The following is a 25,379-nucleotide window of genomic DNA, read 5'->3' on the forward strand; positions in this document are numbered from 1 at the left end:
CCATGGACTGTAGCACGCCAGGCTTCCCTGCTCTTTAGTATCTCCCGGAGTTTGCTCAGACTCATGTCCATTGGGTCAGTGATGCCATCCAACCATGAAGTCTGTTAGGACAGGCTCGTTCACTTTTATCAACTGATAAATAATTTACTTGTTGACAGAAGTGTGCCTTTTAGTTTTGGGTTTTTTTCCTAAGATTGATTTATTTTTGCTGGGTCTTTGTTGCTGTGGGCTTTCCCTAGTGGCGGCGAGCCGGGGCCACTCTCTAGCTGCCGTGTGAAGGCTTCTCACCGTGGTGGCTTCTCTTGTTTGGAGCGCAGGCTCGGGGGCATGCGGGCTTCAGTAGTTGGAGCACGTGGGCTCAGCAGCTGTGGCCCGTGGGCTTAGTTGCCCCGCAGCGTGTGGGTTTCCCTGGACCAGGGATCACAGCTGTGTCCCCTGCGTTGTCAGGTGGGTTCTTAACCACTGGACCATAAGGGTAGCCCTTTTAGTTGTTTTATGTAATTAAAATTAAATAGGAATATCAGGTATTAGACCCTGAGTGCCTGTTTCTGAAGAGCAGGACTGTGTGTGTGTTTGATTTTGCACATATTGTATCCTCAACTCCTGACACAACCTTTAGAATACAGAAGGCTGCCTGGAGCCTGGCAGGCTACAGTCCATGGGGGTCACAGAGTCCAGCGTGACTGAGCGACTTAGCACAGGCACCTAGTACGTGTTTTACTTAGATCTAGAGAAATACCTTGGAAGACAGTGCATGGAATCCCAGTAATTAGGGTTACCATGGTGCTTTAGACATGTACGGGTGCGTACTGTGCCAGGGATTTTATATACATCAGCTCAACAACAGTGCTGTCTGATGAAAATATAATACGAGCCATCTGTGTCATTAAAAATGTCTAGTAGTCACACTTGAAAAAGTAAAAAGAAACAGGTTGAATTAAATAATTTACGTAACCCAGTATATTCATAATATCATTTCAACCTGTCATCAGTATAAAAAACAATCTGAGATATCCTCCTCTTTTTTTTTTTCTATACAGTCCTCAAAATCAGGTGTGTAGTTTACATTTCTAGCATATCTCGATTCAGATACTAAATTTTCCTTGGAAATACTTGATCTGCATTCAGAGTTCATAGAATTGAAAAAATAAATCCACATGCCCAAGACGTTACAAAAAACATACTAAAAGGCACTTTAATTTTTAAATTTATGTTATTAATTAAAATGAAGTAAAATAAAAAATCCACTTCCTCAGTCACACCAGCCGCATTTCAAGTGCTCAGAAGCCACCTGGCTGGTGGCTGCCATGCTGGAGGCACAGAGTTAAAGGGTAATGTTAGGCGCTGACTTAGAGATGAAGATGAGTCTCAGGTAGGTAACACCTTGTCTAAGGTGACACTGTGTAGTAGGAGCAGAACTGAGACACAGTCAAGAAACAAAATCTAACGCACGATTGTGATCTGAAGAGATTTCACTGGATTTGATTAAAAACAGCAAGTGATAATATTTATGGAATCAAATCTATAGCGTATTTGAAGGAGGAACTAGTCATGCTGTGGAGAAACACTGGGTAGAATCTCTCTTCAGGTTTTTTGGCCCATTTCTTTCTAAAAACAATTATTTCTGGGCATTGACAACTTAAAGCAGGAAAGTGACGTGGTCAAATTTGTGTCTCAGGAGGCTCCTCTCGCTGCAGTTTGGAAGGTGGATTTGGAAGAGGATAGAACTGGAGGAATCTACTCAAGTGAATGTACAAACCTCATGAGGGATTGTGATGTTGGTCAGAGAAGGGAAGTCGCCGTCCCGTGCTGACACGTGGACGCTTGCCGCTGGCCGGAAGGAGCATGTGGCAAGTAGGGCAACAGTGTCTCTGGCAAGGACCAGCTGGTGGCCACCCACCATCCTCCCTGGCTGACATTGCTCAGAGAATTCCTGTGGACTGGATTGCCACTTCCAGAGGTGCAACCCAGAGGCGATCAGGTTTACCCAAAGAACTGAGGGAGTGATTAGAATGAGAGTTACTCACTTAAACTGAGAACTCTGACTGCCAGGTGGAGACAAGGGCTGGTGTCATCCGTGGCCAGCAGTCTCAGCCGGATCCTCCTGGAAAGCCAGAGTGCAGATCATGAGGTTGATCGCAGACCCCTGGCAGAGGCGGTGGGGGTGCTGGCGGTGTGAGCCGGGGTGGTCCTGAGGGGTGCCCCCCCTCCGCCCCCACAGTGACTGGAGCCGCCAGTCCCTGCACGGTTGCTGGGGGCACTGGCAGCTCTCCCTGTCCCTGCCGGCTCAGCACCCTGCCTCTCTGATTAACATAACCTTTCAAAATCTGTTTATATTGATTAAGCTATTGCTGATTATTGATCTTTAGTTAATTGTACATGTCTGATTTTGTCTAATGTTTGTTACTTTTACCAGAATGTATTCAAAGATGAGGAGGTATTCAGCTTGGTAGTGTTCTTTATGTTTTTCTCACTTGATCAGCATGAAAATCAAAGGTTGGCTATTGAGTATTTATGGCAAGAATAAATCTTACATCTCTTGTTGTATTTTCCTAGGCTTGGATTAAAATGATTGGTTAGAGTTTAAAAAAAAAAGATTTAGAGGATCATATTTACTTAGGAACCATTAGAACATGACTTGTAAAGAATTTATCAAATTCATGGTAAGAGGTGATTATTAGCAAAGGTTCGTTTTTAGACAAAAAAAAAGGTATCAGAAAATTCAGTGTTTTTGAACAAAGTGTTAATTAAGTTGCTTCAACAGACATCTTTTCTCCCCTCTACCTACTCCTGTGCTCAAAATTTGGAATTTGATAGGATTTTTCCAAATCCTAAGTGTACAATTCAGCCTTTATATCACTTAAGTCATTCATTCACTTATTTACTTGTTCAATCAACAGACATTAAGTTCTTGTTTTATGGATGAGATGAATGAGACATAATCCTTACCCTGCAGAGAGCTTGCAGTTGAGAATGACCCCCGTCAAGACGGATTGACAGATAATTAGGTTATATATATAAATAGGTTATAGGTGGTGTGTTGAGGTTATAGGTGAAGGTGTGGGGAGGAGGGTGCATTTTACCTGCAGTTTCAGGAAGAGTAGATCATGCTCCAGCTAAGACTTAATGATGGCTAGGTCTTCACCAGGTGGGCGATTATTCCCTCAGGTAAGGGACAGTGCGGGGAAGTCTCTGGATAAGAAGCATGCCCAGCCTCATGAGAGGTGATGTGCTTGCATATCATGTCAAGGAGTTAAGACTTCATTCCAGGCAAATTAGCTCTTATGTCTAGTTAGGACATCCGAGCTCTGGTGTGCCATCATTGAGGTGGCATATGAAAGCCTGAGCTTAAAAATGACGAGATAGGGTCTGAGAAGTGACTGTCACCTTTTCCCCACAGCACTTCCACGCCAACCCGTGCCTCTCTCGTGCTGGTCCACTAGACCTGACCCACACTCAGGACAGTGCCCTGGTGTAGCTGTCCAGCCTTAACTGTTAGGTGAATGCCTCTGAGCCTCACTTTCTGAAGTGTGAAATGTAGATAATTATACTTATATTCACGTGCCTCATAGGACTTCTTAATATTTATAGCTGCAAAACACTTTGCAGTCATTTTTATTAATAGTTACCAGATGTGTCTTAAGGATTAATGAACTTATGATCTGAAATGTTTTGAGCTCTCAAAATAGGCAGCCGCTTGCATGGGGGCTATGCAGAGGAGCATTAAAATGCAAACAGTACCATTTGGAAATGTGAGCCCCTCTGTGTGAAGGACAGATGACAACTGAAGAGTTCAGCACACTCTGGAGGTATTTTTGGTGCCCGCAGTAAGGTTGCTGAATTCACCGGAGGCCATCGCCCGATCGAGAAAGCGGGTGTGCCCTCCCGGTTGGGCACGTGTGTGGGAGCGTGGCACCTTCACGCTGCTCCCTCTGCAGCTGCGTCCCGCTTGCCCTGTCTCCCGTTCTTCCTGGGCGCCGTCTCTCACTCTCGCCCCTGGTTGTCTCCAGGTGTTCGCTGGCCGCCTTCCTATCTCTGAATTCTCCTGTTTCCTTTTCCTCTTATCATCCAAATTCAGTCTCTTACAATTCTGGTGCTCTGCCGAACCGTTGATGCAACTGCTTAATTGATTTCTCCAAATTTTCTGTCTCCTCCTTTAGGGATATCTTCTGTAAGCCTAGTTCTTAGCACCGCTTCATTCAGTTCCTTTGCTAGCTCTTTGTTGCCTGCGAAAATCCACCATAAGCTCACAAGGCCGCCTCCGCACACCCTGGATCTCCTTTCCCTCTGCCCAAGTCTGGTCACTCCAGATCCTTCCCTCTCTTGAAGACCTCCTGGAAGGTTGACAAGCTTTTCCCGGGCAGGGAAGTGAGAAGAGGGAGCCTCCAGACAGAAAGGGCAGCCTGCCTTTGTCACGCCACTCTTCATGGGTCGCCTGCCCCCCAAGGAGCCACTGTGTCTTCAAGGTCTGTCTCCAGGTGAAGTCACCCCCACGGAGGTGTTCTTGGTCTGGTCCCTGGATAACCCCTTCCTCCTCCTCATCTTCTCTGCTTGGAAACTTTCATTCCGATACCTGTCATCTTCCTTGATGTTTTCATTTTTTTGCATACCCGTCCTTCCCCCAGACTGGATTGCTGCCTTGTTAAGAGGGATCCCCTATCCTTCTGGTCTTCATATTCCCACAGCACTATCGCAACACTTTGTGCACCTGAGACTTGAGTCCTTGCTTCTTTTTTTCTGTTTTAAGTATTTAAAATATTTTAAAGTTATTCACTTATTTTTTGGGGGGAGGCTGTGCTGGATCTTCAGTGCTACATTCCGGCTTCCTCTAGTTCCGGTGAGTGGGAGCTGCTCTCTGGTTGTAGTGCACGGGCTTCTCATTAGCACGTCTTCTCTTGTCGCAGAGCACAGGCTCTAGAGCACAGGCTCGGCAGCGTGGTACACCAGCTCAGCTGCTCCGAGGCATGTGGAGTCTTCCTGGACCAGGGATTGAACCCATGTCCCCTGCATTAGCAGGTGGATTCTTAACCACTGGACCACCAGGGAAGTCCCTGAGTCCTTGTTGAGCTGAAGGAGAGCCCCACTAAAGCAGAGCCCCAGTTAAGTCTGTCATGCAGGGCAGTATTGTGGGGAAATTTGAAATCCACAAAAATAGAGTGAATACTGTGGTGGATCCCTATGCACTCGTCACCCAGCTTCCATGGAAACGAGTCTCTGGCCAGTCCTGTGGTCTGTGTGTCTGTGCCCCCACCCTCTTGAGCATGTCCTCTGCTGGAGAACAGTCTACTGTGATGCTCTTTCATCCAGAGCTGCTGTCCGGCAGCCGTTCCTAGGAGGGGGGCACCATGAAGTGCCTGGTGTGTGAAGCAGAGAAGTAGGTGTGGCTGGAGTACCTGAGTTTGCACTCAGGACCCACTCAGACCTGATGTGATCTTATTGTTGACACAGGTTCCAGCCATTTCAGGTGTATCTAGGGGTTGGGCGGGTGTCTCTACAGAGCAGATCTGTTGCCTGATCAAGAAGTATAAGTGTTAGTTGCTCAGTCATGTCCGACTCTCTCTGGTCGCATGGACTGTAGCCCGCCAGGCTGCTCTGTCCATGGACTTCTCCAGGCAAGAATACTGGAGTAGGTTGCCATGTCCTTCTCCAGGGGAAATCCTGACCCAGGGATCGAACCCAGGTCTCCTGCATTGCGGGCAGATTCATTACTGTTTGAGCTACTCAGGAAGAAGTGGTTGTGGCGGGGGGGTGGCGGAGGGTTGCAGAAAGAAGTGGTTGTGGAGAATGAGGGACGGTGCGGGGAAGCGTGAGGTCTTCAGCATAGAAGCCTGGAGCCACGAAGCTGGGGCCCTGTCCTCAGGAAGCCCTGTGGCTCCGCTGGATTCCAGTATTGCATCCCAGTCAAGCAGGTACTTTCCCATTTACTGGATTTAAAAAAAAATTATTCTGAATCACAAAGAAAAGTATATTTTTCTGTACCCCGTTTAGGAGGACGCAGAAAAGGTTTCATCCTGGGTGGCTGTAGTTCCATCTTGGTGGGGTTTTTACATTTTTGTGCTTTAAAGGAGAATGTTTCATCTCAATCTCGTCTGTTTTAAATAAGATATAACTGAAGAATGTAAGTATTTCAGGGTTCCAGCTTAACAAACTTTTTTTCTGCCCTTACTGAGAGAGATGGTCTGAACACCTTTCCATTTGTGGGGGGCTTCGGACGCAATGGGGAAAATAAAAATGAAGGTACTAGCCCCGGCACTGAAGGGACCGTAAGACAGAGGGGAGGGTACATGCTTGAAGCGGAGAATCCCTGACAGGAGGCCTGGGGCAGGCAAGATGTGTGACGGGAGCTGGGTGGGAGGCACGGGGGTCTTTCCTGGTCAGGGAGTCGAGGGAGAGGCTGGGGGTTCAGGCCTTGCTGCTGGCAGGGCGCCCTCCCTGGCTCTGTCCATTGTCTTTCCTAAACCCACGTCTGACCCTGGCTCTCCCGGCCTTTGCCCCAAGGCACTCCCCAGTGTCTGCAGGGTAGAGCATCTTCCCTTAGTTTATCCCCATGTCTGCCCAGCTGTTTGGCTGTATCTCCTGCCATGTCATACTTCACTGTCTCTGGGCCTTTTTCTCAGATGCTGGTGCTGTTCCCGTACCCCTTAATCGCTTCTAGCACCTTTCTCCCTGGGGAAGGCAATGGCACCCCACTCCAGTACTCTTGCCTGGAAAATCCATGGATGGAGGAGTCTGATGGGCTGCAGTCCAAGGGTCGCTAAGAGTCGGACTGAGCGACTTCACTTTGACGTTTCACTTTCATGCATGGGAGAAGGAAATGGCAACCCACTCCAGTGTTCTTGCCTGGAGAATCCCAGGGATGGCGAAGCCTGGTGGGCTGCTGTCTATGGGGTCACACAGAGTCAGACACGACTGAAGCGACCTAGCAGCAGCAGCAGCAGCAGCAGCACCTTTCCCCCAGAGGCTGTCCCAGGGTACAATTGGCTGTAGCAGTACCTTTGCTAAAACGCAGCTGTTTGGTGTATGAATGTAGGTCGACACCCTTCTCAGTGGGCTGTTTTGTTTCCAATGGACTTTTCTCCCTTCAGTTAAGAGTCTGGGCTGCTAGAAAGTAAGCACAGCTTTGGGCGTCAGCCTTCATGCCTGCAGACTCTTGGGGAGTCACGACAGCAGAGGAGCCCTGGCACCCAGACACACCAGGGACCTGGGAGGAACCGGCTGCTCAGGGCTGGAGGAAGGGACTTGAAAAGGTTCCCAGACCAGGTAGACTAGATAGATCAAGGTACTGCATGGCAACAAACCCCGACACCCAGCTTTGATGCCTCCTGTGAAACGGGATTGAGGGTAGGTATTTGGCCCGGATGGAGCCCTCTTAGAGCCGAGCTTTCTAAGGTGACCTCCAGACCTGAGCTTCGGAGCAGGCAGGCCCAGGAGGCGGCCAGACCCTGGTTGGGGAAATAAATGCAGAGCATGGTAGGCCCCAGGGTTCTCCAAGGTGGTCGCGTCTGCTCTGTGCCCGCCTACTGTTGTGAACACAGCAGCTGCCGACTCCTTCAGGGTTACCAGATCCTCCTCCCGACTTTTCTTTCTTCTAGTTTTTGTGTGGTTTTTAGCTCTCTGTTTTAAAGAGCTGTTGCTTGAACCACACATCTGTAAGTAACCAGCTCCGCTCATGTGATACCGCTTGTGCCCATCAATTCAGGCTCTTACCCCGTCAACCCTGCTCTGTTGTTGGCACCTGTCGTTTGCCCGCCTCACTCTTGCACTGTTTCTGCAGCCAGTCTGCCTTCCACCGGCAGGTTGGTTTTCTTCATGTCCTGCCCCCTCTGCCCAGGACCTGTGGGGGTCCTCGCCATTGCCCAGGAGCTTGGCTCAGACCCCAGAGCCTCTGTTCGCATGCCTGTCCCTCTGTGCTCCAGCTACACTAGCGTCCATCCTCATCCCCCTCGCTGCCTGTGACGGCTCCGCCCGACTCCTCTGGACCAGGGATCTCCCTGGCTGCGCAAGGCTTAGTTTGTACTCCACCTCCCCTGAAGCCTTTCCCGATCTTCCTGTCCTGTCACATCTCTCTGTCGGGTCCTAAATGCTCCCATGTACAGATAATAAGTGATACTCAGGCGTGCTCCGTCGTGTCTGACTCTGCAACCCCAGGGACTGTAGCCTGCCAGGCTCCTCTGTCCCTGGGATTTCCCAGGCAAGAATATGGGACTGGATTCCCATTTCCTTCTCCAGGGGATCTTCCCGACCCAGGGTTCAAACCCACGTCTCCTGCATTGGTAGGCGGGTTCTCTACCACTGAGCCATCCAGAGAGCTCCATGTACAGATACAGCCCTTGGCTAACACGTGCCGTGCGCAAGCGAAGAGAGCACCTCCACTCCTTACTGTCTTTAGCCCATGTCTGGTGTCGCTGGGCCACTGACTGCTCCTGGCTTTGTATGTTTCCGGCACAGCATCCCCGCCCAGCCCCTGCCAGCCCTGCCAGGCAGTGACTTGTCAGAATCGCTACAAGCTGTAGAAGTTCCCTCTGGGTGGGTCCTCCTGACAGCTCTCCTGTCTGTTCAGTGGAAGGCTTCTCTGGTTCTGTCTGCCCTGCTCCCCCGAGCCCCGAGCCCACTTGCTCCCTTGTTTCCTCAGCCCGTGCCCCGAATCACTGTGCAGTCGGCCCTTCCGGACATCGGGTCGCCCAGGATGGCGGAGGTGAGTTGGTCGGGCCGGGTGGTGCCTTCTCTGTGGCTGTCCCACATACAGTGGGTGGCCCCAGTGCTGCGACTGTGGAGTCCTCACCCGTGGCTTTTAATTTTAGCATTCCCATCTCGATAATGAACTGTAATGTAGGTCACTGTCTTCTCCCTCTCTGTTTTGCTTGTTACACTTTTCTATTTTCAACTTGTTAATCATATGATTGCTAAACTCTTAGGTGCTTGACTGCTAATGTAGTCTGCTGTTTTAATAGCCCACTGCTAGGCAGAGGCGATTTCTATAAACAGAACCATCTCCTTATCCCAAGTGTTGGCTTAATTCTCAGTTTTACATTTTATTCTGATTCATGATATCAGCGTGAAAAGACTGACGCTAAGCTGGGGGAGAAAATCATCTCTTATGATCTCCCACAGATGAACAGCACTTCTCATCTTATGAATAGCAAATCTATTTTCTCCCACTGTGCCGTTCATCCTCTGAGGAGATGCTGTGTCTTCCATAGGAAGTTTTTTATTTATTAAAACAGGAGCTGCTGCTGCTAAGTCGCTTCAGTTGTGTCCGACTCTGTGCGACCCCATAGATGGCAGCCCACCAGGCTCCTCTGTCCCTGGGATTCTCCAGGAAGGAACACTGGAGTGGGTTGCCATTTCCTTCAATGCATGAAAGTGAAAAGTGAAAGTTAAGTCGTTCAGTCGTGTCTGACTCTTAGCGACCCCATGGACTGAAGCCTACCAGGTGCCTCCGTCCATGGGATTTTCCAGGCAAGAGTACTGGAGTGAGTTGCCATTGCCTTCTCCGAAAACAGGAGCAAAAGAGGCCAAATAATTTGAAAGATAATTCAGATGTCCAAGAGTTCACTCCTTTCTGCACGGCCCATTTCAATCCTAGGTGTTCACAAATTTAACCAAAGGTAGAGCTGCCCCCTCCCCAGCCCCCATGAGTTGGGTTGATGATTTCTCAAGGCAGAACTGGGTGGGACTCCCAGGCCAGTAGGGCAAAGGGAGACCCTTACACGAGGGTGCTTCCCTGCGGGCTTGCTCAGATCCAGGCTTTCCAGTAGCCTTAGGAATGTCTGTGCTAAACTGTGACCCAGAGAGGCAGGGAGATTCCCACTCACATAGCAACTCCAACTGAGTGGGAACCCACAGTGCCAAAGCGGAAGGATCGGAGCTGCGCTTGGCTCAGCGTGAAAGAACCAAGAACCGGGGTAATCAGAGCTCACCTTCTGCACCACCCCCCCCCAACTCCCCCTCCCCACTCCCCCCCTCCAACCGTCTCCTCTTTCCTGTTGCTGTGGATCTGACCTCTGATCCCCAGCTTTTCCCTTACTGGAGGCTTTGGGTGAATAGCCTCTCTGGGCCTCGTCATAAAGTCCTTCCTGGCCCGCATCAGAGGACACAGTGAAAACTGATGGGGTAGAAGCTGATGGGGCTCTGAGGCACTGTCCCTGGGCCGTCCACTCCTCAGGACTAAGTCTTTCCTTCAGCAGATCCTGCAACTGGGGAGGGGTGGTGGGGGACGGCCTTATCCCCAGGGAGTAGGGAACTGCAGACTATGTCAGAACCATGGTTACTGTTCAGATTTCAGAGTCTCCTAAATTTTGCTTGTGTATTCTTCCGTGCCTGGTCAGTGAGATTAAAAATAGAATAGAAAAGGATAAATAAAACATGTACAAGTTGCGAAAGAAAAATGATTGAAGGATTGCCTCATCTTTTAGAGTATTTATACTGGTGACAGTTATTGATCTACTGGATTTAGTAAATTTTGCAGCCCAGAGATCCATCACAGAAATGGGTTGTTAATCTCAAGAGGTGCCGTTAATTTCATACCCTGAGAGTGTGCCTTGTGGGGGGAGGAGGGCCTCCGGAGACAGGAATATAAATGACAATTCACGTGAAAATGCATGATTTATCAAACTGCTGAGTTAAGCCAAGTAACTGTAAGAGACTTATAGATCTCAGCTGTTTCCCAGGTCAAATAAATCCTGTATTTCAAATGGAAAATGGCCATTCCTGTAAGATAAATAATCTTTCCGTAAATATTGAGAACATATTTCTTTTTTTGAGCAGCACCCTTCTCGCCCCACAGCCCGCTTCCCACTCCGTCTCCCATTCCCTGTCAATGTGCACCGGGAACAGAAAGATAATTTGCCGCCTTCTCCGGTGGCTGCAGTTATCACGGCAGGAACACCCGAGAGCACGGCAGGGCCGTGGAGCTCTGCTGGAGTGACTCAGACCCAGGGCTGAGAGGCGGGGAGCCCAGCGCAGCTCCGGCCTCACTCAGCCCTGCTCGCCGGGCTGGCTGCTCCTCGGACCACGAGTCTCCAGATCGGAGACGCTGATGCGGGCCGTGGGACCAGCCTTAAGCAGCGTCTCAAAAGACAGCCTCTCGGGAAGGGGACAGCCTACAGGCAACCTCTGTCCCTCCTCTTCCCCTGCCTCCTGGCCCCGCAAGCCCCAGGGTTGTTGCTTCCTGCTGAGCTGTGCTCTGGCTCGTCCGGATCCCTCGCTGAGGCCACCGTTTCAGTTCTGCAGGAGCAGCGTGCTCTGCTGGCCTCCAGTGATCCTCTTAGCCTCCCCAGGAAGTTGGTGCTGGGCGGGGGGGTCCATTCCCGAGAGAGGAGCTCCGGGCTTGAGTGCAGGAGGTGTAAGAGGGAGTCTGGCATTCACATGCACCATGCTTTATGTGAAGGCTCTCCTGCCCAACTTGTACCACACTGCCCAGCTGCCACCCCGCATCATCGTTCCCACCACCAGGCAGGCGTGTCCCACAGTTAACTCCGCCCCCACCCTGTCTACCTGGTGACAGTATCCGATCCCCGCAGCTTGAGGGCTCTGCCCCACAAGACTGCCCCTACTTCAGATGCCAAGTCCTTGCAGGGTCCAGACCAGAGGATCCCTTGACCCCTCCCTCAGGTTCAGTGAATTTGCTGGAGCGAACTCAAGAGAGGTATTTTACGTACTAGACTATCAGTTTATTAGGGATGTAACATAGGAGCAGCCAGGTGGGAGAGACCTGCAGGGGAAGGGCAGGGTACTGCCGTGCTCTCTGGGCACGGTGCTCTGCCCCCATCGCCACGTGTTCTCCTGCCCAGAAACTCTCCAAACCCTGTCCTTGTAGGGGTTTTGTGGAGGTCGTTACATAGGCATGGTTGATTAAAGCGTTGGCCACTGGTGAGTGAGTCAGCCTCCAGCCCCTTCCAAGAGGTCAGGGATGGGATGGAAACTTACACCCTTCTAGTCATGTGATTGGTCCCCTTGGCAACCAGCCCCTCCTTGGGGGTTTTCCAAATGTCACCCCCCTTAACATAAACTTAGATGTGGTCGTAAGGGGCTTGTTAGGAGTATCAGGAAACCTTTATAGCATTTGGGAAACCCCAGGGGTTTTAGGAGTTCTGTACCAAAAAATAAGACATTTAAGACCAAATGTGTAATTCTTGACTAGAAACCATACTATCATAGGTAGCTATAGGAGCTGTGCCTTATGGAAGGGGGCGGCGATCAGGGGCACTCGGGGCTGCCTTGCTCAGCTCGGGTCAGGGCAGGGAGGGGCAGCAGTGGCTTGCAGACCATTGGCCTCTGTTATCTGTGCTCAGAGTTTGCACGGAGAGCTGATGTGGGAACCTTCCGCCCTCTGCAAGGCCACTCTAGTCCCACCATCAGAGCTGTCTGTCTCCAACGACAACAGGATTGGCCTTGAGGCTTTGGGGAGGAATGCCTAACTCTCAGCTCTCCCCTTTCCAGGCTCAGCGGGAGAATGGGGGGCTGCGCGTGGCCCCCAGCATGCCTGTGGCCTTGCCAGCCACCCCTGCGCCCAGGACCTGTGATGGGCCCCCGAGAGTGACACCCACCTCCCCGGCCCCTGAGGGTGGGGATGGGCCCCCCAGCCCCCTGAGCGAAGCCTCCAGCGGCTACTTCTCACACAGCGTCTCCACCGCCACCCTGTCGGACGCCTGTGGCCCGGGTCTGGATGCAATGGCCTCGACCCCTCCGGGCCCCGGCCTGGCCGCCCTCGAGCCCCCGGCCGCCTCGGTGGAGGGAAAGACACCGGGCAGCGGGGCAGCCCTGGCCCCAGCCGGGGCATCTGCAGAGAAGCAGAACCAGGCAGCGGGCCCACCACCACCCAGCCAGGCGAGCCGGAACTGCCCTGCCGCCCCCCAGAAGCCAGAGGACACCCAGCCCCAGGGGAAACCAGTTGCCGGCCCAGAGCCTGACGTCTCCAGGCCACCGCCGCCTTCAGACTCCTGGTTCCAGCCGCCCGCTCCCGCCTCTCCGTTCAGGATCAAGAAGGTGCGGACTTCGGAGCTGAAGTCGTTCACGCGCATGCTTGGCGGGGACCCCGGTGGCCCCTCGGGGACAGCGGAGGACCCACTGGCCTCAGGGGACCCAGGGGACGGCAGTGCTGGGGCTCAGGCCCTGGGAAAGCTGGAAGTGTCCTCGGATTCTGAAGAAGCCAGTGAGGTCCCAGAGTGGCTCAAGGAAGGAGAATATGTGACGGTGGGCACCAACAAGACGGGCATCGTGAGATACGTGGGGCCCACCGACTTTCAGGAGGGCACCTGGGTTGGAGTGGAGCTGGACTTACCTTCAGGTGAGTGATGCTAGTTTGGGACAGGTGCCTGCCCCCATGCCCACTGCAGTCTGGCCGAAAAGTGTGGGCGCTGCCAAGCACCTGCTCTGTGCCCTTGGGCACATCGTTGACCTCTCTGAGCTCCGCAGTTACCACTTTTCAAAATCAGGAATTTTCTCTAGATAAGGCTCTCCTGAGTGTTTTAAGAGTCAGATTCTCTCTTTTTTTAACCTGCAGAGATTAGTCAGAAACGTACGACATTCATTGAAAGCTACTAAACATTAATTCGACAATGAATTTAACTTCTGGAGTTTAGTTTTTAGTCACAGGAACAGCTGCATTTAGCTGTCACGGCAGCTCTGTGTGCTGTGTTAGCTCAGGCTACAAACTCAGATGCCCGTGTGGAGGTTCAGATGCCTCAGGTGCTCCCCAGACACCCCCAGGCTCCTGGGCCCCCAGCAGGAGGACGGAAGGAGAGGTGAGTCTCCTGTATAGAACGGTTCACCTCCAAGCCAAGACATCATCATTTGCAGAAAAACTGAGGGCAGGGCTTAAAGAATTATTTTCCTGTTTTTTAAAAATTGAGATACAGTTGATTTACAGTGTTAGTTTCCAGTGTACAAACTGGTGATACAAAATTTTTATAGATTATACTCCATTTAAAATTATTATAAAACACTGGCTGTGTTCCAGGTGCTGTATAATGTATGCTTGTAGCCTATTTTACACATAGTAGTTTGTGCCTCTTCATCCCCTACGTCTGTCTTGCCACTCCCGCTTCCCTTTCTCCAACGGGTAACCCTCAGTTTGTTTTCTGCACCTGTGAGTCTGCTTCTGTTTTGTTATAGTCCTTTATTTTTTCAGTTCCACATGTAAGATATAACATACAGTATTTGTCTTTCTCTATCTTATTTCACTTAGCATAATGCCCTCTAGGTCTAGCTACACTGTATATAGCAAATGGACTGCAGGTTTTTTTGGAAATAGTTTTATTGTGATGCAGTTCACATAACAAAAAAATCCAGAAGTTTAAAGGATACAGTTCAGTAGTTATTACTATATTTCGAGAGTTGTGCAACCTGATTTTACAATGGGTTTATTACCCCCCAAAAGAAGTGGTATGTCGGTTAGCAAGATACTCACCTCCCCAAGCTCCAGGTAAACCATGAATCTATACTGTTTGTTGAAATTGATATGAAATGTCCTAATCTGGACTTTGATATTCACGGAGTCATAAAGGCCCGAGCTTCCGTGGCTGACTTATCTCACTTCTCGAGCTCCCCAGGCTCAGCCGGTTGCGGCCTGTCAGCGCTTCGTTCCTTTTTATGGCCCATGCGATCCCGTTGTAAGGATGCCCCGTGGTGTTCATCCACTTGTCAGTTGATGGACATTTGGGTTGCTTCCACTTTTTGGCCATTGCAAGTGAGGCAGCGGGGAGTACTCATCTAAGTTTCCTGTGGACGTACTTTCTCTTGAGATACAGGGGGCTCTCTGCGTCCAACACGCTGCGCTCTGCCGGCCTTATTGCCTTTCTCCCCCCGGCCAGTGTATCCCAGGGCGGGGCAGCCGTTCCCTGAGCGGAAGCTTGGTGGACACGAGGCATCAGGGACCCACTCCTCATCCCCCTGCCCTGTGCTGGCCTTCACCCTAAAGCATTTTGTATTTGCTTTTATGAAGGAAACATCTTCTCCCCACCTTGACACACCAGGGTGACAGGTCAGTAGCTGCTGCTGTTGAGTTTCTCAGTTGTGTCCTGCTGTTTGCAACCCCATGGACCACAGCCGCCAGGCTCCTCTGTCCATAGGAGTGTCCAGGCAAGAATACTGGAGTGGGTTTCCATTTCCTCCTCCAGGGGATCTTCCTGACCCAAAGGCTCAAACCCGAGTCTCCTGCGTGGCAGGTGGATTCTTTACCACTGAGCCACCAGGGAAGCCCATTTCTCTAGCTTCAGTTCGGTAATTTGCCAGTTCCCATCCAATAGATTTAGAAAAAATAATCATTCTACCTTACGACCTCCTTGCTTTGTTTGCATTTTGACTGTCCAGACTGAAAACGGTCAGTGCTGAGGGGGAAGAGGGGTTCTGCTTTGGCACATGGGCATCAGAAGCGGCCAGGCCTTGACCGTGTCTGAGGCCACAGGGATCTGTCTGCAGTGATCACCGGTGCTGCTTGGGAGGCACTGCCCAGGCCCCAGGCCTTCCACAGGGCGCAGCTTCTCGGGTGCACAGGGGTCCCCTGGGGCTGGGAGCCACCTCCACACCTTCCTCTCTTTCCGCAGGTAAGAATGACGGCTCCATCGGCGGGAAGCAGTACTTCAAGTGCAACCCTGGCTACGGGTTGCTGGTGAGGCCGGGCCGCGTGCGCAGGGCAGCAGGCGCAGGGCGGAGGCGCAGCGCGGGGCTCCGCCTGCAGGGTGCCCCCGAGCCCCGCAGGAGTGGCCCGCTCTCCAGCTCTGCCACCAACCTGGCCTCGCTGACGGCAGCGCTGGCCAAGACCGAGGGCACGGCGCTGCGGGCCGAGCGCGGCCATGGGAACCCCGAAAACCGCAAGTCCTGGGCCAGCTGAGCGGCGGGGCAGTTGCCTCCCATCCTTCCGGGGTGATGGGCAGAGGGCACCGGGCGCCGGGCCCCTCCGAGCCTTTGTGGGGACAGTCCTGGGGGGCCCTCCAGCCGCTCTCCCTGGAGACAGGCCAGGAATGCTTTTTGCACGGTGACGTGGGGCTGGTGACCTCCCACCCCCCCCCCCCCCCGTTTTGCCCTCTCCCCAGGGGTGGGGGCACATCTCAGCTGGACCTCAGGCGGAAGGTTTCAGGAGCCCAGAGTGAGGTCCCCGCTGTGTCCCTGGGCCTGGGGCTGCCCACTCACGGCTGCTGTTGCTCTTTGTTCTATTCTGGTGACCCTGTTAACCTCTTAATTTAAAACATAATTGTTAACTAGTGCCTTTTCACTTCCATGGAGGTGGCCCCCAGCGCCTCAAGTCCTGGCTTGCACCCCAGTTACCCCAACACCCCCCAAGTGCTGGCTCCTCTAAGTGCCTGGGCCCTGGGCCTGTCCCTTCTTTCCCTCTTTCTTTCCACAGGGTTTCTTAGAGGTGTCTTTGTGGGTGTTTCAGCATCTTTATACCTGGAAAGTTTTCTCTTTTTGCCATTTATTCCCTTAACAGAGTTCCTGGAATATATTTATTTATATTTATTTTTTCAAAATCTAAAATTGTTTGCGAGCCACAATCGTCCGCCCAGCACCAGTGCCCAGGGCCCACCTTGCACATCACTGGCCTCCATGACCGCTGCGGAACGGCCAGCCTGGTGCCTCGCATGGGGGTCTGGGAGGGGCCAGAGGACACTCAGCTCCTCCCTGTGTCTTAAACACAGGCGCACAAGTGGCCTTACTCTCAGCTGACAGCAAAAATGGGAGGAGGTGGTAGTTGTGCTCTGCATTCAGAGGCCTTACGGCCTTCCTTGGTGCAATTTGGGGTCTGGGAGGGTCCTTAGACCAGTTCAGCTTCATGGCAGTTCTGTGCCCTGATGCCCGCTCAGCCCAGGGCTGCAGCCTGGCGGGGTTCACCCCTGGGGACCTCTAGGAGCCATGGGCTAGACAGCCCTGGCCCTGAGCCCTTTTTCCATCAGTGCGTCTCGGATTACCAAGGTGGTGGTCAGTGGTGACGAACATTCGGCTGCCTTCCCTGCCTGTCATCGCGGGAGCCACTGGGCCTGTGCTGTGAGCAAGATTTGGGGACACCGTGTAGTTGGGGGTGGAAGCTCGGAGCTGGAGTTTGCACACAACATTCTAGGCTGCCTCTTCAGTTCTCGTGTTTAGACTCTTAAAAATGATAGCCAGAAAGCTTGAAAAAAAAGAACAACAAAACTCGGTTCTCTAGCAACGTGAAGCCCCTCACTTGAAGGCGGCCCTGGTTCCCTGCCCCTGGGTGGGGCCATGAGGTCCACAGGAGGAGCTCGGATGAAGTGGCCTCCACGACCCGGCGTGCTGATGCCAAGGCACCCTCCTGTCGCCTCTGGGACCGCGGGACAGGATGGAGCTGCGTGCAGGCTCTGCCGGCCGTGGGCTCGCCCACCCAGAACAAGATCTCATTACCCCAAGCTGCCCTGGCCCTATTTAGAATGGGGGACAGGCCCGGGAGTCTAAAATCGCACCCCTTCGTCTCAACAAATACTTCTAGCTTGGGACCTGGAAGGGTTCTCACAGTGAGCAGGCTGAAACCAAGGAGAGTTACTGGTTTTTCCAGTGTGTGGGAGCCCCAGGCTCTGATTCCCCGTCCCGGCTCTTTCTGTGTCCCCGAGAAGCGGCTCCCAGCCCACCTGGACCTCCGCCTGCCCAGGGCACAGCAGCCCGGCATGGAGTCTGCAGGTTTTAGTGACCTGGCCCGGTGTGCCCTTGCTCCCATCTGCTGCCCCAGCGGACAGCTGGCTGGGGGTTCTGGGGAGGGGTGGGGGGCTCCCCCATGACAGCTGCCCTGACCTGGGCAGAAGGCGTCTTCCTCATCCCTTGGGTGCAGCTCCCAGGCTGGTGGTTTGCCCTCCGCCACAAGAAGCCTGTCTCCTCCTTTCGGGGCCAGGGCTGCCGGAGCCCCAGGTCTGCAGGGGGCCAGGGGTCCCATCTGTGGGGCCACCCCTGGCACTCCCTTCCTGTCCTCCACTGGTCTGCTGGGGGAACCTCTGCCAGGCAAGGTGTGTGCCTGAACCAAGTGCTCTTAACTCTGTGTCAGCTTTTCTACGCAACCTCCTTCCCAGCATAGACGTTTGCCTTCAGACCTGTTTCCAGTGTGAGATCCTCCTCCATGGACACCCTCCTGTCCCTGGGAGGGCGGCCCTTGCTCCCAGAGCCCCCGTGAGCTGCCTGGGGGCAGAAAGTCGTGCACCCCACACTTGGAGAGACAATGTGGGGAACCAGAAAGTGGTTGGGGTGTTTGTGATCCTCATGGACGGAGCCCAGTACTTGCTGGGGCCCATCTGCCCTGCGACGGGCGTCACAACCTCGCAGAACCGGCCTGGGGTGGTCAGCTGGGGGACGAGGGGCTGTGCTTATTTTGTTGCTGGATGAGCTAAAGTGGATGAGACGACAGCAGGGTCGCTGCCCTGAGAAGGTTTTTGGCTGGAGCTTGTGGGGCTGAGAGGAGCCTTGGGTGATGTGGGTCAGCTCCTTCTAACCCTGTTGTCCCGGGAGGCCTCAGGACCCCCTTCTCCTCCTGGGGCCTGCCTTTCAAACATCCCCAGTTCCCTCTGCCTGAGCGTCTCCCACCGGCCCCGCTCTGCACTCAACGGGGCCTGGCGTCCCTACCCAGCGAGGCAGCATCTCCTTAGAGCCCTTGGCCTCGTGCTGTTGGGACTGGGGGCTGCGGCCAGGGCCCCTGTGTGCAGAGGTGGTCCTTCCTCTCGTGAGGAAAACTCTGTCGCTGCTCTCAAGTCTGTAGCCCCCGGCTCGCCTGGGGTTTTCTCAGAATGAAGCGAGTTTGGGCCCATGCTTGTGTTAGGAAGGCCATGTCACTGGTCCTCCTGGTGAGCTGTCCCCGTGGCCAGGAGGTCAACACGCAGGCCGCCCCAGGCACCCTCATCCGTCAGCACTGCTGGCAGGGCAGTGGCTGGCCTGGCTCTCCTGGCCCTGCTCTGGCCCTTGGGTGGCCTGGCACCCTTGAGGGCAGTGAGGGAGCTCTGGGAGAACACAGTGGGGTGTGGCGGGAGAACACAGTGGGGTGTGGCGGGAGAACACAGTGGGGTGTGGCGGCCTTGCAGTGTCCTCACAGCGTGTGGGGCCAGCCATCTTCGCGCCCCCCTCGTCCCCCCCGGATCACTCCCCACTTTGCTTCACGACCTCACATCGCCTTGGGTCAGTGTGTATGGATGGAGCAGGCTCCTGGGACGCCCTGGCCCCTCTGTCGCTGTCGCCGGCTTCCTGGGGGCTTGGGGACTGTCCTCTTGTAGCTGGGGCAGGCAGCTCGCCCTGCCCCAGGCTGTCATGCCTCTTCTCGCTCCTCGGTGCAGACTGATGTCAGCTTGTGAGTTGAAGGGCTGCGGTCCCTAGAGCCAGGAGCCAGGCAGCCCTTCGCCCTGAGGTTTTTGGGGGTAGGGTGTGGCTGGAGAGTGTTTGGGCAGGAGGGAAGGGGGCCCCCTTCCCTCTGTCTTCCGTCCTCGACTTCCTGACAGACAGACCTCATTTTAAATGTCAGCCAGTCAGGCCCTGGGATTTAGTAAGACAGCAGGAGTGGTGCGGGGCTCCAGGCTGCCTGAGGACAGTCAAGGCCGGGCGGGAGCCCTCCTGCTTTGCAGACCCCAGGGGACTGGGGTGGGGAGGCAGTGGGCGTGGCTGACTGAGATGCCCAGAGGGAGCAGGAGAGTGAGAAAGCCCAGCTGTGGGGCTGAGTAGGGCGGGCCAGGCTGGCACGAAGGGCCCTGTGTGCTTAGTGAGCTGTGAACGGCCCCTGAGGAGTCTGAAAGGCTTAGGAGATGCTCAGCACACCCCCCGCCCCTTCCTTACTCTCCCTCCTCTTGGATTAAGCTCCCTTGTCTGTGAAACCATGGGGAGGTTTTCTGGGCTAAGATGAGCCGCCCTTGACAGAGGCCTGTGCTCACACCTCTCTAGCTCCCAGGGTCGCCGCTCCGTCTGTCTGTCTGTCACTCCTCACCTCCAGGACAGGTTGTGCAGCCTGAGACCCCAACTCCATTGTTCCTGTGTGCACCCTTCTCGGAGGAACCCTTCGTGCCTTCTGTGTGCTGCTCATTAATCGTGTTGGGGGCATTTTGGAGCCTTTGTTTGTGTGGAGTTCTGTAAATACGATGGGTTCACACAAGGAAGTGATTTTGATTGGGGGATTGTTGATTTCCTACACGTCAAATGGGAGTTAAGAAAAATCCAAAGACTCTGTAATGACCTGTAAAGACTTAATGATTTGTATTGTATAGTGAACTAAACATCTGTAATTTTGTACCTTATATGCCTTCCCACCATATGACCAACAGCCTCTAAATAAAACCAGATGATCTCCTGCCTGCGTCTGTGGTCTTCCTGTTGCTTTCCCCTCTCCCCACCAAGGCAGGGGTGTTTGGGCTCATTCCAGACTGTCCCCCAGGGGCCGGGGTGGCCTTTTCAGCATGGAGACTGGAAGAGGGGAGGCTCAGGGCAGAGGCAGGTCCCCTGAGCACACACCCCCAGGCCCGGCGGTCTTTGTCACATATGTGGTTTTGTGGCCAGTCGGTTGAGATATCTTTCAGGAGCCAAGGACCAACAGAAACTCCTGATGACCTTAGACTTGGAGCTTCTGGGCTAACTCAGTGGAAGGCCACTTTTGGGAGCAGGCATGTCCCGGCTCTGGGCCTCGGCTTGTGTCCCCCTGGATCTGCGTGCCGCACCGCATGTCAGACGCTGCAGTCAGGGAGCAGGGCCTCCTTGCATTGCTGCACAGGTGAGCGGACCTTCAAAGCCTCTGCAGCAAGGGGCTCGGGGGAGGAGGATTAAGGCTGTGGGCGCCAGCAGGTCGCATCTCCACAGGTTGTGGAAACTGATGGCAAATTTTTGGGTCCTGCTTGCCTCAGGCCAGCATCCTCAGGACGTGGCACCCAGCGAGGACCCAAACAGCACTGGGGAGAGGAGCAGGCCTTCTGAGGTGGCCCCAGGGTCCCGCCCTCCCCGCGAGGACGTGGTCAGCCCAGCACGCTGGTGGCCCCACATCGGTGAGTTCCTCTGCCAGCGCCTCGCCTGAGATAAAATGTACTTGCAAATGGAAGGGCCACAGCCGCCGGGAGGGCTGACGGGGAGGTGGCCAGCAGTCAGAGCACGTCCTGGCGGGACTTGTTTATATTCATAAGCGCCCAGGACTTGTTCTCAGAGATAAGCGCTGCCAAATAATGACAGAAATTTGGCAGCCAGGAGCTGTCCTGCTCCGAGGCAAGCGTCTCAGATGGATCTGGCTCCTAGGATAAATCTCGTTTTTTGAGCGGCTACTTACTCTCTTGCAACTCAATGAGCTCTCCTTTGCCTGAGGCTGTGGGGTTTCTAGTCGCTCAGACCCTAAGATGGTGCCAGTGGGGGTGTCACATTCTGTCCGTTCGCTCACTCGCTGGGTCACTCGGAACAGCTGCGTGCTGTCCTGCACTGGGCCTCGTGTTGCCGGAGGAGCCCCATGGTCATGAACTAGAGCGTGGTGCCCACCAGCTGGGGGCCCTGGAGCTCTGGGGGGCGGAGGAGGTTCCCTCCAGGCAAATGTGTTTGGAGGACTCTAGATGTGCAGGGATGGGATGCTGTGGGCACAACCGGAAGGAGCAGTCCTGGCCCAAACAGGAGCAGCATGGGGTGGCGGTGGCCTGGGAATCGCCCTCCTCCGCAAGCCTGCTCATCTCTCTACTGGCAGCCTAAAGCTTGGAGCGTAAAGCCTAAAGCCGGGACGAACCCTGGCTCCCTTTTCTGAGAAGGGGTTGGTAAACCTGTCAGGTGAGATGGGAGCTTGGGCACCTGGTCCTTTGGTCCTGCTTAAGAATTTGCTCCCAACCATTAGATGCCTTAAAGAAACGCAGGGAACGAAGCTTCAGCTTTCTCTCACGTTGAAGGTGAAGCCCCAGGAAAGAGGGCTTCCATAGGAAAGCGAGGTGCTGAGGGTGCAGCTCGGCCAAGCAAGGGCTGTGGGCCTCGGGGAAGAGCAGCTGCTGGCATCCTAGTGATTTCAGGACGTGGGCGTGCGGCCTGTGTTGAGGGGACCACGGAGGGGAAGCTACGGGAAGGCACGGCTTCTCCTGGGAAATTCAGGCAGACATGAAGGGAGCGCAGGCTGGAGGCAGCAGGGCCCAGATTCCCGGCAGACATTCCCTCAACTAGGAGATGCCTGATCATCCCCTGAACCCCTTCCCAGCGATCTCCTGTCTCTGGGATGCTAGACTGTTCTTAAAGCATGAAGGGACCGATGTTCAAGACAGAAGGGTTGGGCACTTCCCGAATGACAGTTCTTACTCAAAGAAATCCCGGCCAGCTTTTGTTCAGTTATACATTTTATTCTCTAATAGGTACAATACTAAAATAAACACAAATTAAAAAAAAGTTTTATTAAAACAAAACTGTACAAAAAAGCAGTATACTACATTTTAATTACAGAACAGTCTACTGTCCAAAAGGCACTAATCCAGAATAGGAGATACAAGGATACAGGACTCGTTGGAACTATTTTAATCAATACAAGAGAGCGCTTGTTTCTCGGACCATGTACATCCAGAAACAAGGGCTGTTTGCTACAGTCATCACACATTGTTATAAATATGAGTCCCACAGGCGAAGGTGCAGTATCGCTCTCCCTAGAGAAGGTTCACGTCGGGGCTGGGGGGCGCTGGCTGGTGGGAGCACGCCGAGAGGTGGGCGGGAGTGGGGCAGGCCGGCTGTCCGGGGCGCGCAGAGCCAGCGTGAGGCTCGTTTCTGGCCACTGCTGGCAGCCGCACTACCGCCTCGTGTGTTAGCACCGGGAAGGTGGGTTCCGAGACCCTCCAGGGAGCTGGGGCTGGAGGCCTGGGGGATGAGGCGCCAGCAGCTCGGCAGAGGGGAGGCATTTTGTAACCTGATCTGAAAAAGGCAGCAACTAGGTGGAAGAGGGGCCAGAGCCCAGGGAGCCAGGCTGGCTCCCTGGGCGACCTTCTGGCCCTCGTGCGCACCCCCTCCCGGTGGGGAGTCTGCCTTAGCGCTGACAGTCTTGTTTTGGAAGCTGATTTCTAGAAAGGGGAGTTCTGGTTCCCTTAGTCTCACCTCAGGGCCTCCAGTGGCACCCGGGCAACCTGGGCCCCTGCCCCATGTCCGATGCCCAGGACGGCTCTTTCCACCCCAGGTTTCATTCTCTAGAGGACACTGGCCCTAAGGAAGAGAGATACTGCAGATTTCCAAACAGTGTCATACACGTGAGACAAAGACAGGCATCTGATGTTAACAAAAATAAGTAACAAAGAAACAGGATTAAACCGAATCTCTTCTCACAGCATCCTATACTACATCCTCCTTCTGCTTAGCAGAAAATTGTACGTACACAAAAATACAAATACACAATTTTGTAGAACAGTCTGATTTTAATATATTTATATATATTTATATTTATACGAGTGGCAGGTTAGTTCATTATATAGAGCTTTTTGCACTTTTGGCTCATATGCAACAAGGCTTATAAATTCAGCTTTAGCTTTCATTCAGGTTTTATAGCTTTTGAACAATTGTTTTCACATTTAAAGCAGCATCCAATTTGCACTAGGAGTTTGTGGTGACAGAGGAAGAGATGGGGTCAGGAGGGTGACTGACGAAGGTGGGCCGGGGCCAGGGCAGATATACATTCCAGTGTGTGTGGCGACGTTGGAAGGACTGCTACGGGACAGAGCTGACCATGACGACCCCTTGAGGTAGACTGAACACCTTACAGCAGACTCAAGACACAGGTGCGACTCCCCTCAGGGACGCATGGTGCACAAGGTGGGGACAGAGACCCAGAGACGCCAGAGGGAAACACGAAGACTAGGACGTGGCAGCAGGGGCAGAGGGGTGATGTGCCCTGCAACACCCGCCCCTGCTGGGCAGGGCCCCCCGGCCTGTCACAGGTACTCGACTATTTGGTGGATGCTAAATACTTTCGGGCAGTCCCGAGGCATCTGATCAAATGACCATCGTCAACTCACTTTCCACTTTAGAATTCACTACACCAGTAGCTCCCATCCCTGCAACGAATGCCCAGGAAGACGGAACAAACCGTCACCCAGTGCCAGGCGACCCAGAGCCCACATCCAGTGAGCTGAGAGAAACCAGCCTCTCCCCCATTCAGCCTTGCCACAGCTACAACCCAGGGAGCCGATCGGCGCTGGTGGAACCTGGACCCGGCACCTGGAGAACCAGGGGCCTGTGCGTGGCCGCCCCACGGCAGACTTGCCCACCCACTGCCTCCGTCAACCCCGCCCCGTGCCACTTGCTCACAATTCCTCCGGCAAATGCCATACATGTTAAATGGGAAGGCCCAGCGTGTGGGTTATTCCACTGTCTGAACGAAAAGCCTGGATTATTCATGAAAATAAAGTGCCTGGGTATGGACTGTCCCATTCTGCACAACCTTGGAGCACACCAGCCCCCATCCGAGCACAGCTCAGTGCCTTGATGTCAACAGCGCGGTCCCAGGACAACCCTCGTCCACCTGCCACGTGGCCAAGGCCCCGAATTCAGCTCAGACTCCACGTACTTTAAAAGAGAAGCAGACGAATACTCTCACAGTCATCTTCAAAGGCGCACTTCTGATCTCGTTTCCCCCTACTGGTGACGGCTTTCCTCGGCCCTTGTGGGCAGACACCTCGATCCCACAGACAGAACAGGATGAGCCAGGCAGCCAGGGTTCCGGTGACCGGCAGGTGAGTCATCCTGGTCTTAACTCTGATTCTTTGCCCTCTTGGGTCTGGATGCACCTGCGGCGGCTGCCCCACTTCCACTCTGCTCACTCGCTAGCTAAGCAGGCGCCTCCACAGTCTGTGATCGTGACCGCAGCGGCGCAGGCAAGAGGGACACAGCCAGCCTCAAACACTGCACCCCGCGCGCTCACCTTTGGAGTTGTCCGGCCTGTGGAGCCCGGGGACCCTGGCAGGGGGCAGCTGCCACACACCCCCCAGGGGCCCAGTGCAGGGTCGGGGAGGGAAGGGCAGGGCACAGGCCGACTCTCTGGCAGGTCCCAGAGGTCTGCACCTTGTGCAGGCACTTAAAAAACAAAGAGAAACTGACCCTCGGAAGGTACTGCGTACCCAGAGTGGCCGTGGGAGGGAGGGGAGCCCAGGGGGTCAGAGAAGGCTGTGGGCTCTTCCAGGGAGGTGGCGAGGATGTTCTTGGCATCTTCTGGTGGGGACAGCGGGTGCACCCAAGGTGGGCAGAACATATGCAGGGGCAGGCCGAGGGCCAGAGGGCTAGGGGGAGGCGTGGGCTGCATGGACTTGCCTTCTATGACCAGTGTGAGTAAAACTATTAGGCAGAGGAGAGACCCTTCTGAGAGGAGCGTCCGAGGAGAACCGGCACACCATCGAGAGCAGCCTTGCCGGAGTGCCACCCCTCCTGCCCCCAGTAACTTTGGTTTTGTGGTGCCCGTTTTCAGAGATGCATGATTAAGGGGTTCACTA

The 25,379-nt window shown here is 53.9% G+C and overlaps 1 protein-coding gene across 3 annotated transcripts in view; it reads left to right on the forward strand.

Annotated features, from left to right (window-relative positions):
* The window catches only part of KIF13B (kinesin family member 13B), a 211,600-nt gene extending 191,335 nt beyond the window's left edge, over positions 1-20,265 (forward strand). For 2 of the 3 annotated variants that reach the window (XM_044939710.2, XM_006064308.4), the window contains 3 exons: positions 8,633-8,695; positions 12,442-13,288; positions 15,546-20,265. In XM_044939710.2, the coding sequence (XP_044795645.2) occupies positions 8,633-8,695; positions 12,442-13,288; positions 15,546-15,832 (1,197 nt within the window). In that variant the 3' untranslated portion in view covers positions 15,833-20,265. The remainder of the gene's footprint in view (positions 1-8,632; positions 8,696-12,441; positions 13,289-15,545) is intronic. The other variant, XM_044939711.2, reaches the window with a different exon arrangement.
* Positions 20,266-25,379: the final 5,114 nt, after the last annotated feature.

The sequence above is a fragment of the Bubalus bubalis genome, chromosome 3, assembly GCF_019923935.1.
Source record: "Bubalus bubalis isolate 160015118507 breed Murrah chromosome 3, NDDB_SH_1, whole genome shotgun sequence".
NCBI classification, from domain to species: domain Eukaryota; kingdom Metazoa; phylum Chordata; class Mammalia; order Artiodactyla; family Bovidae; genus Bubalus; species Bubalus bubalis.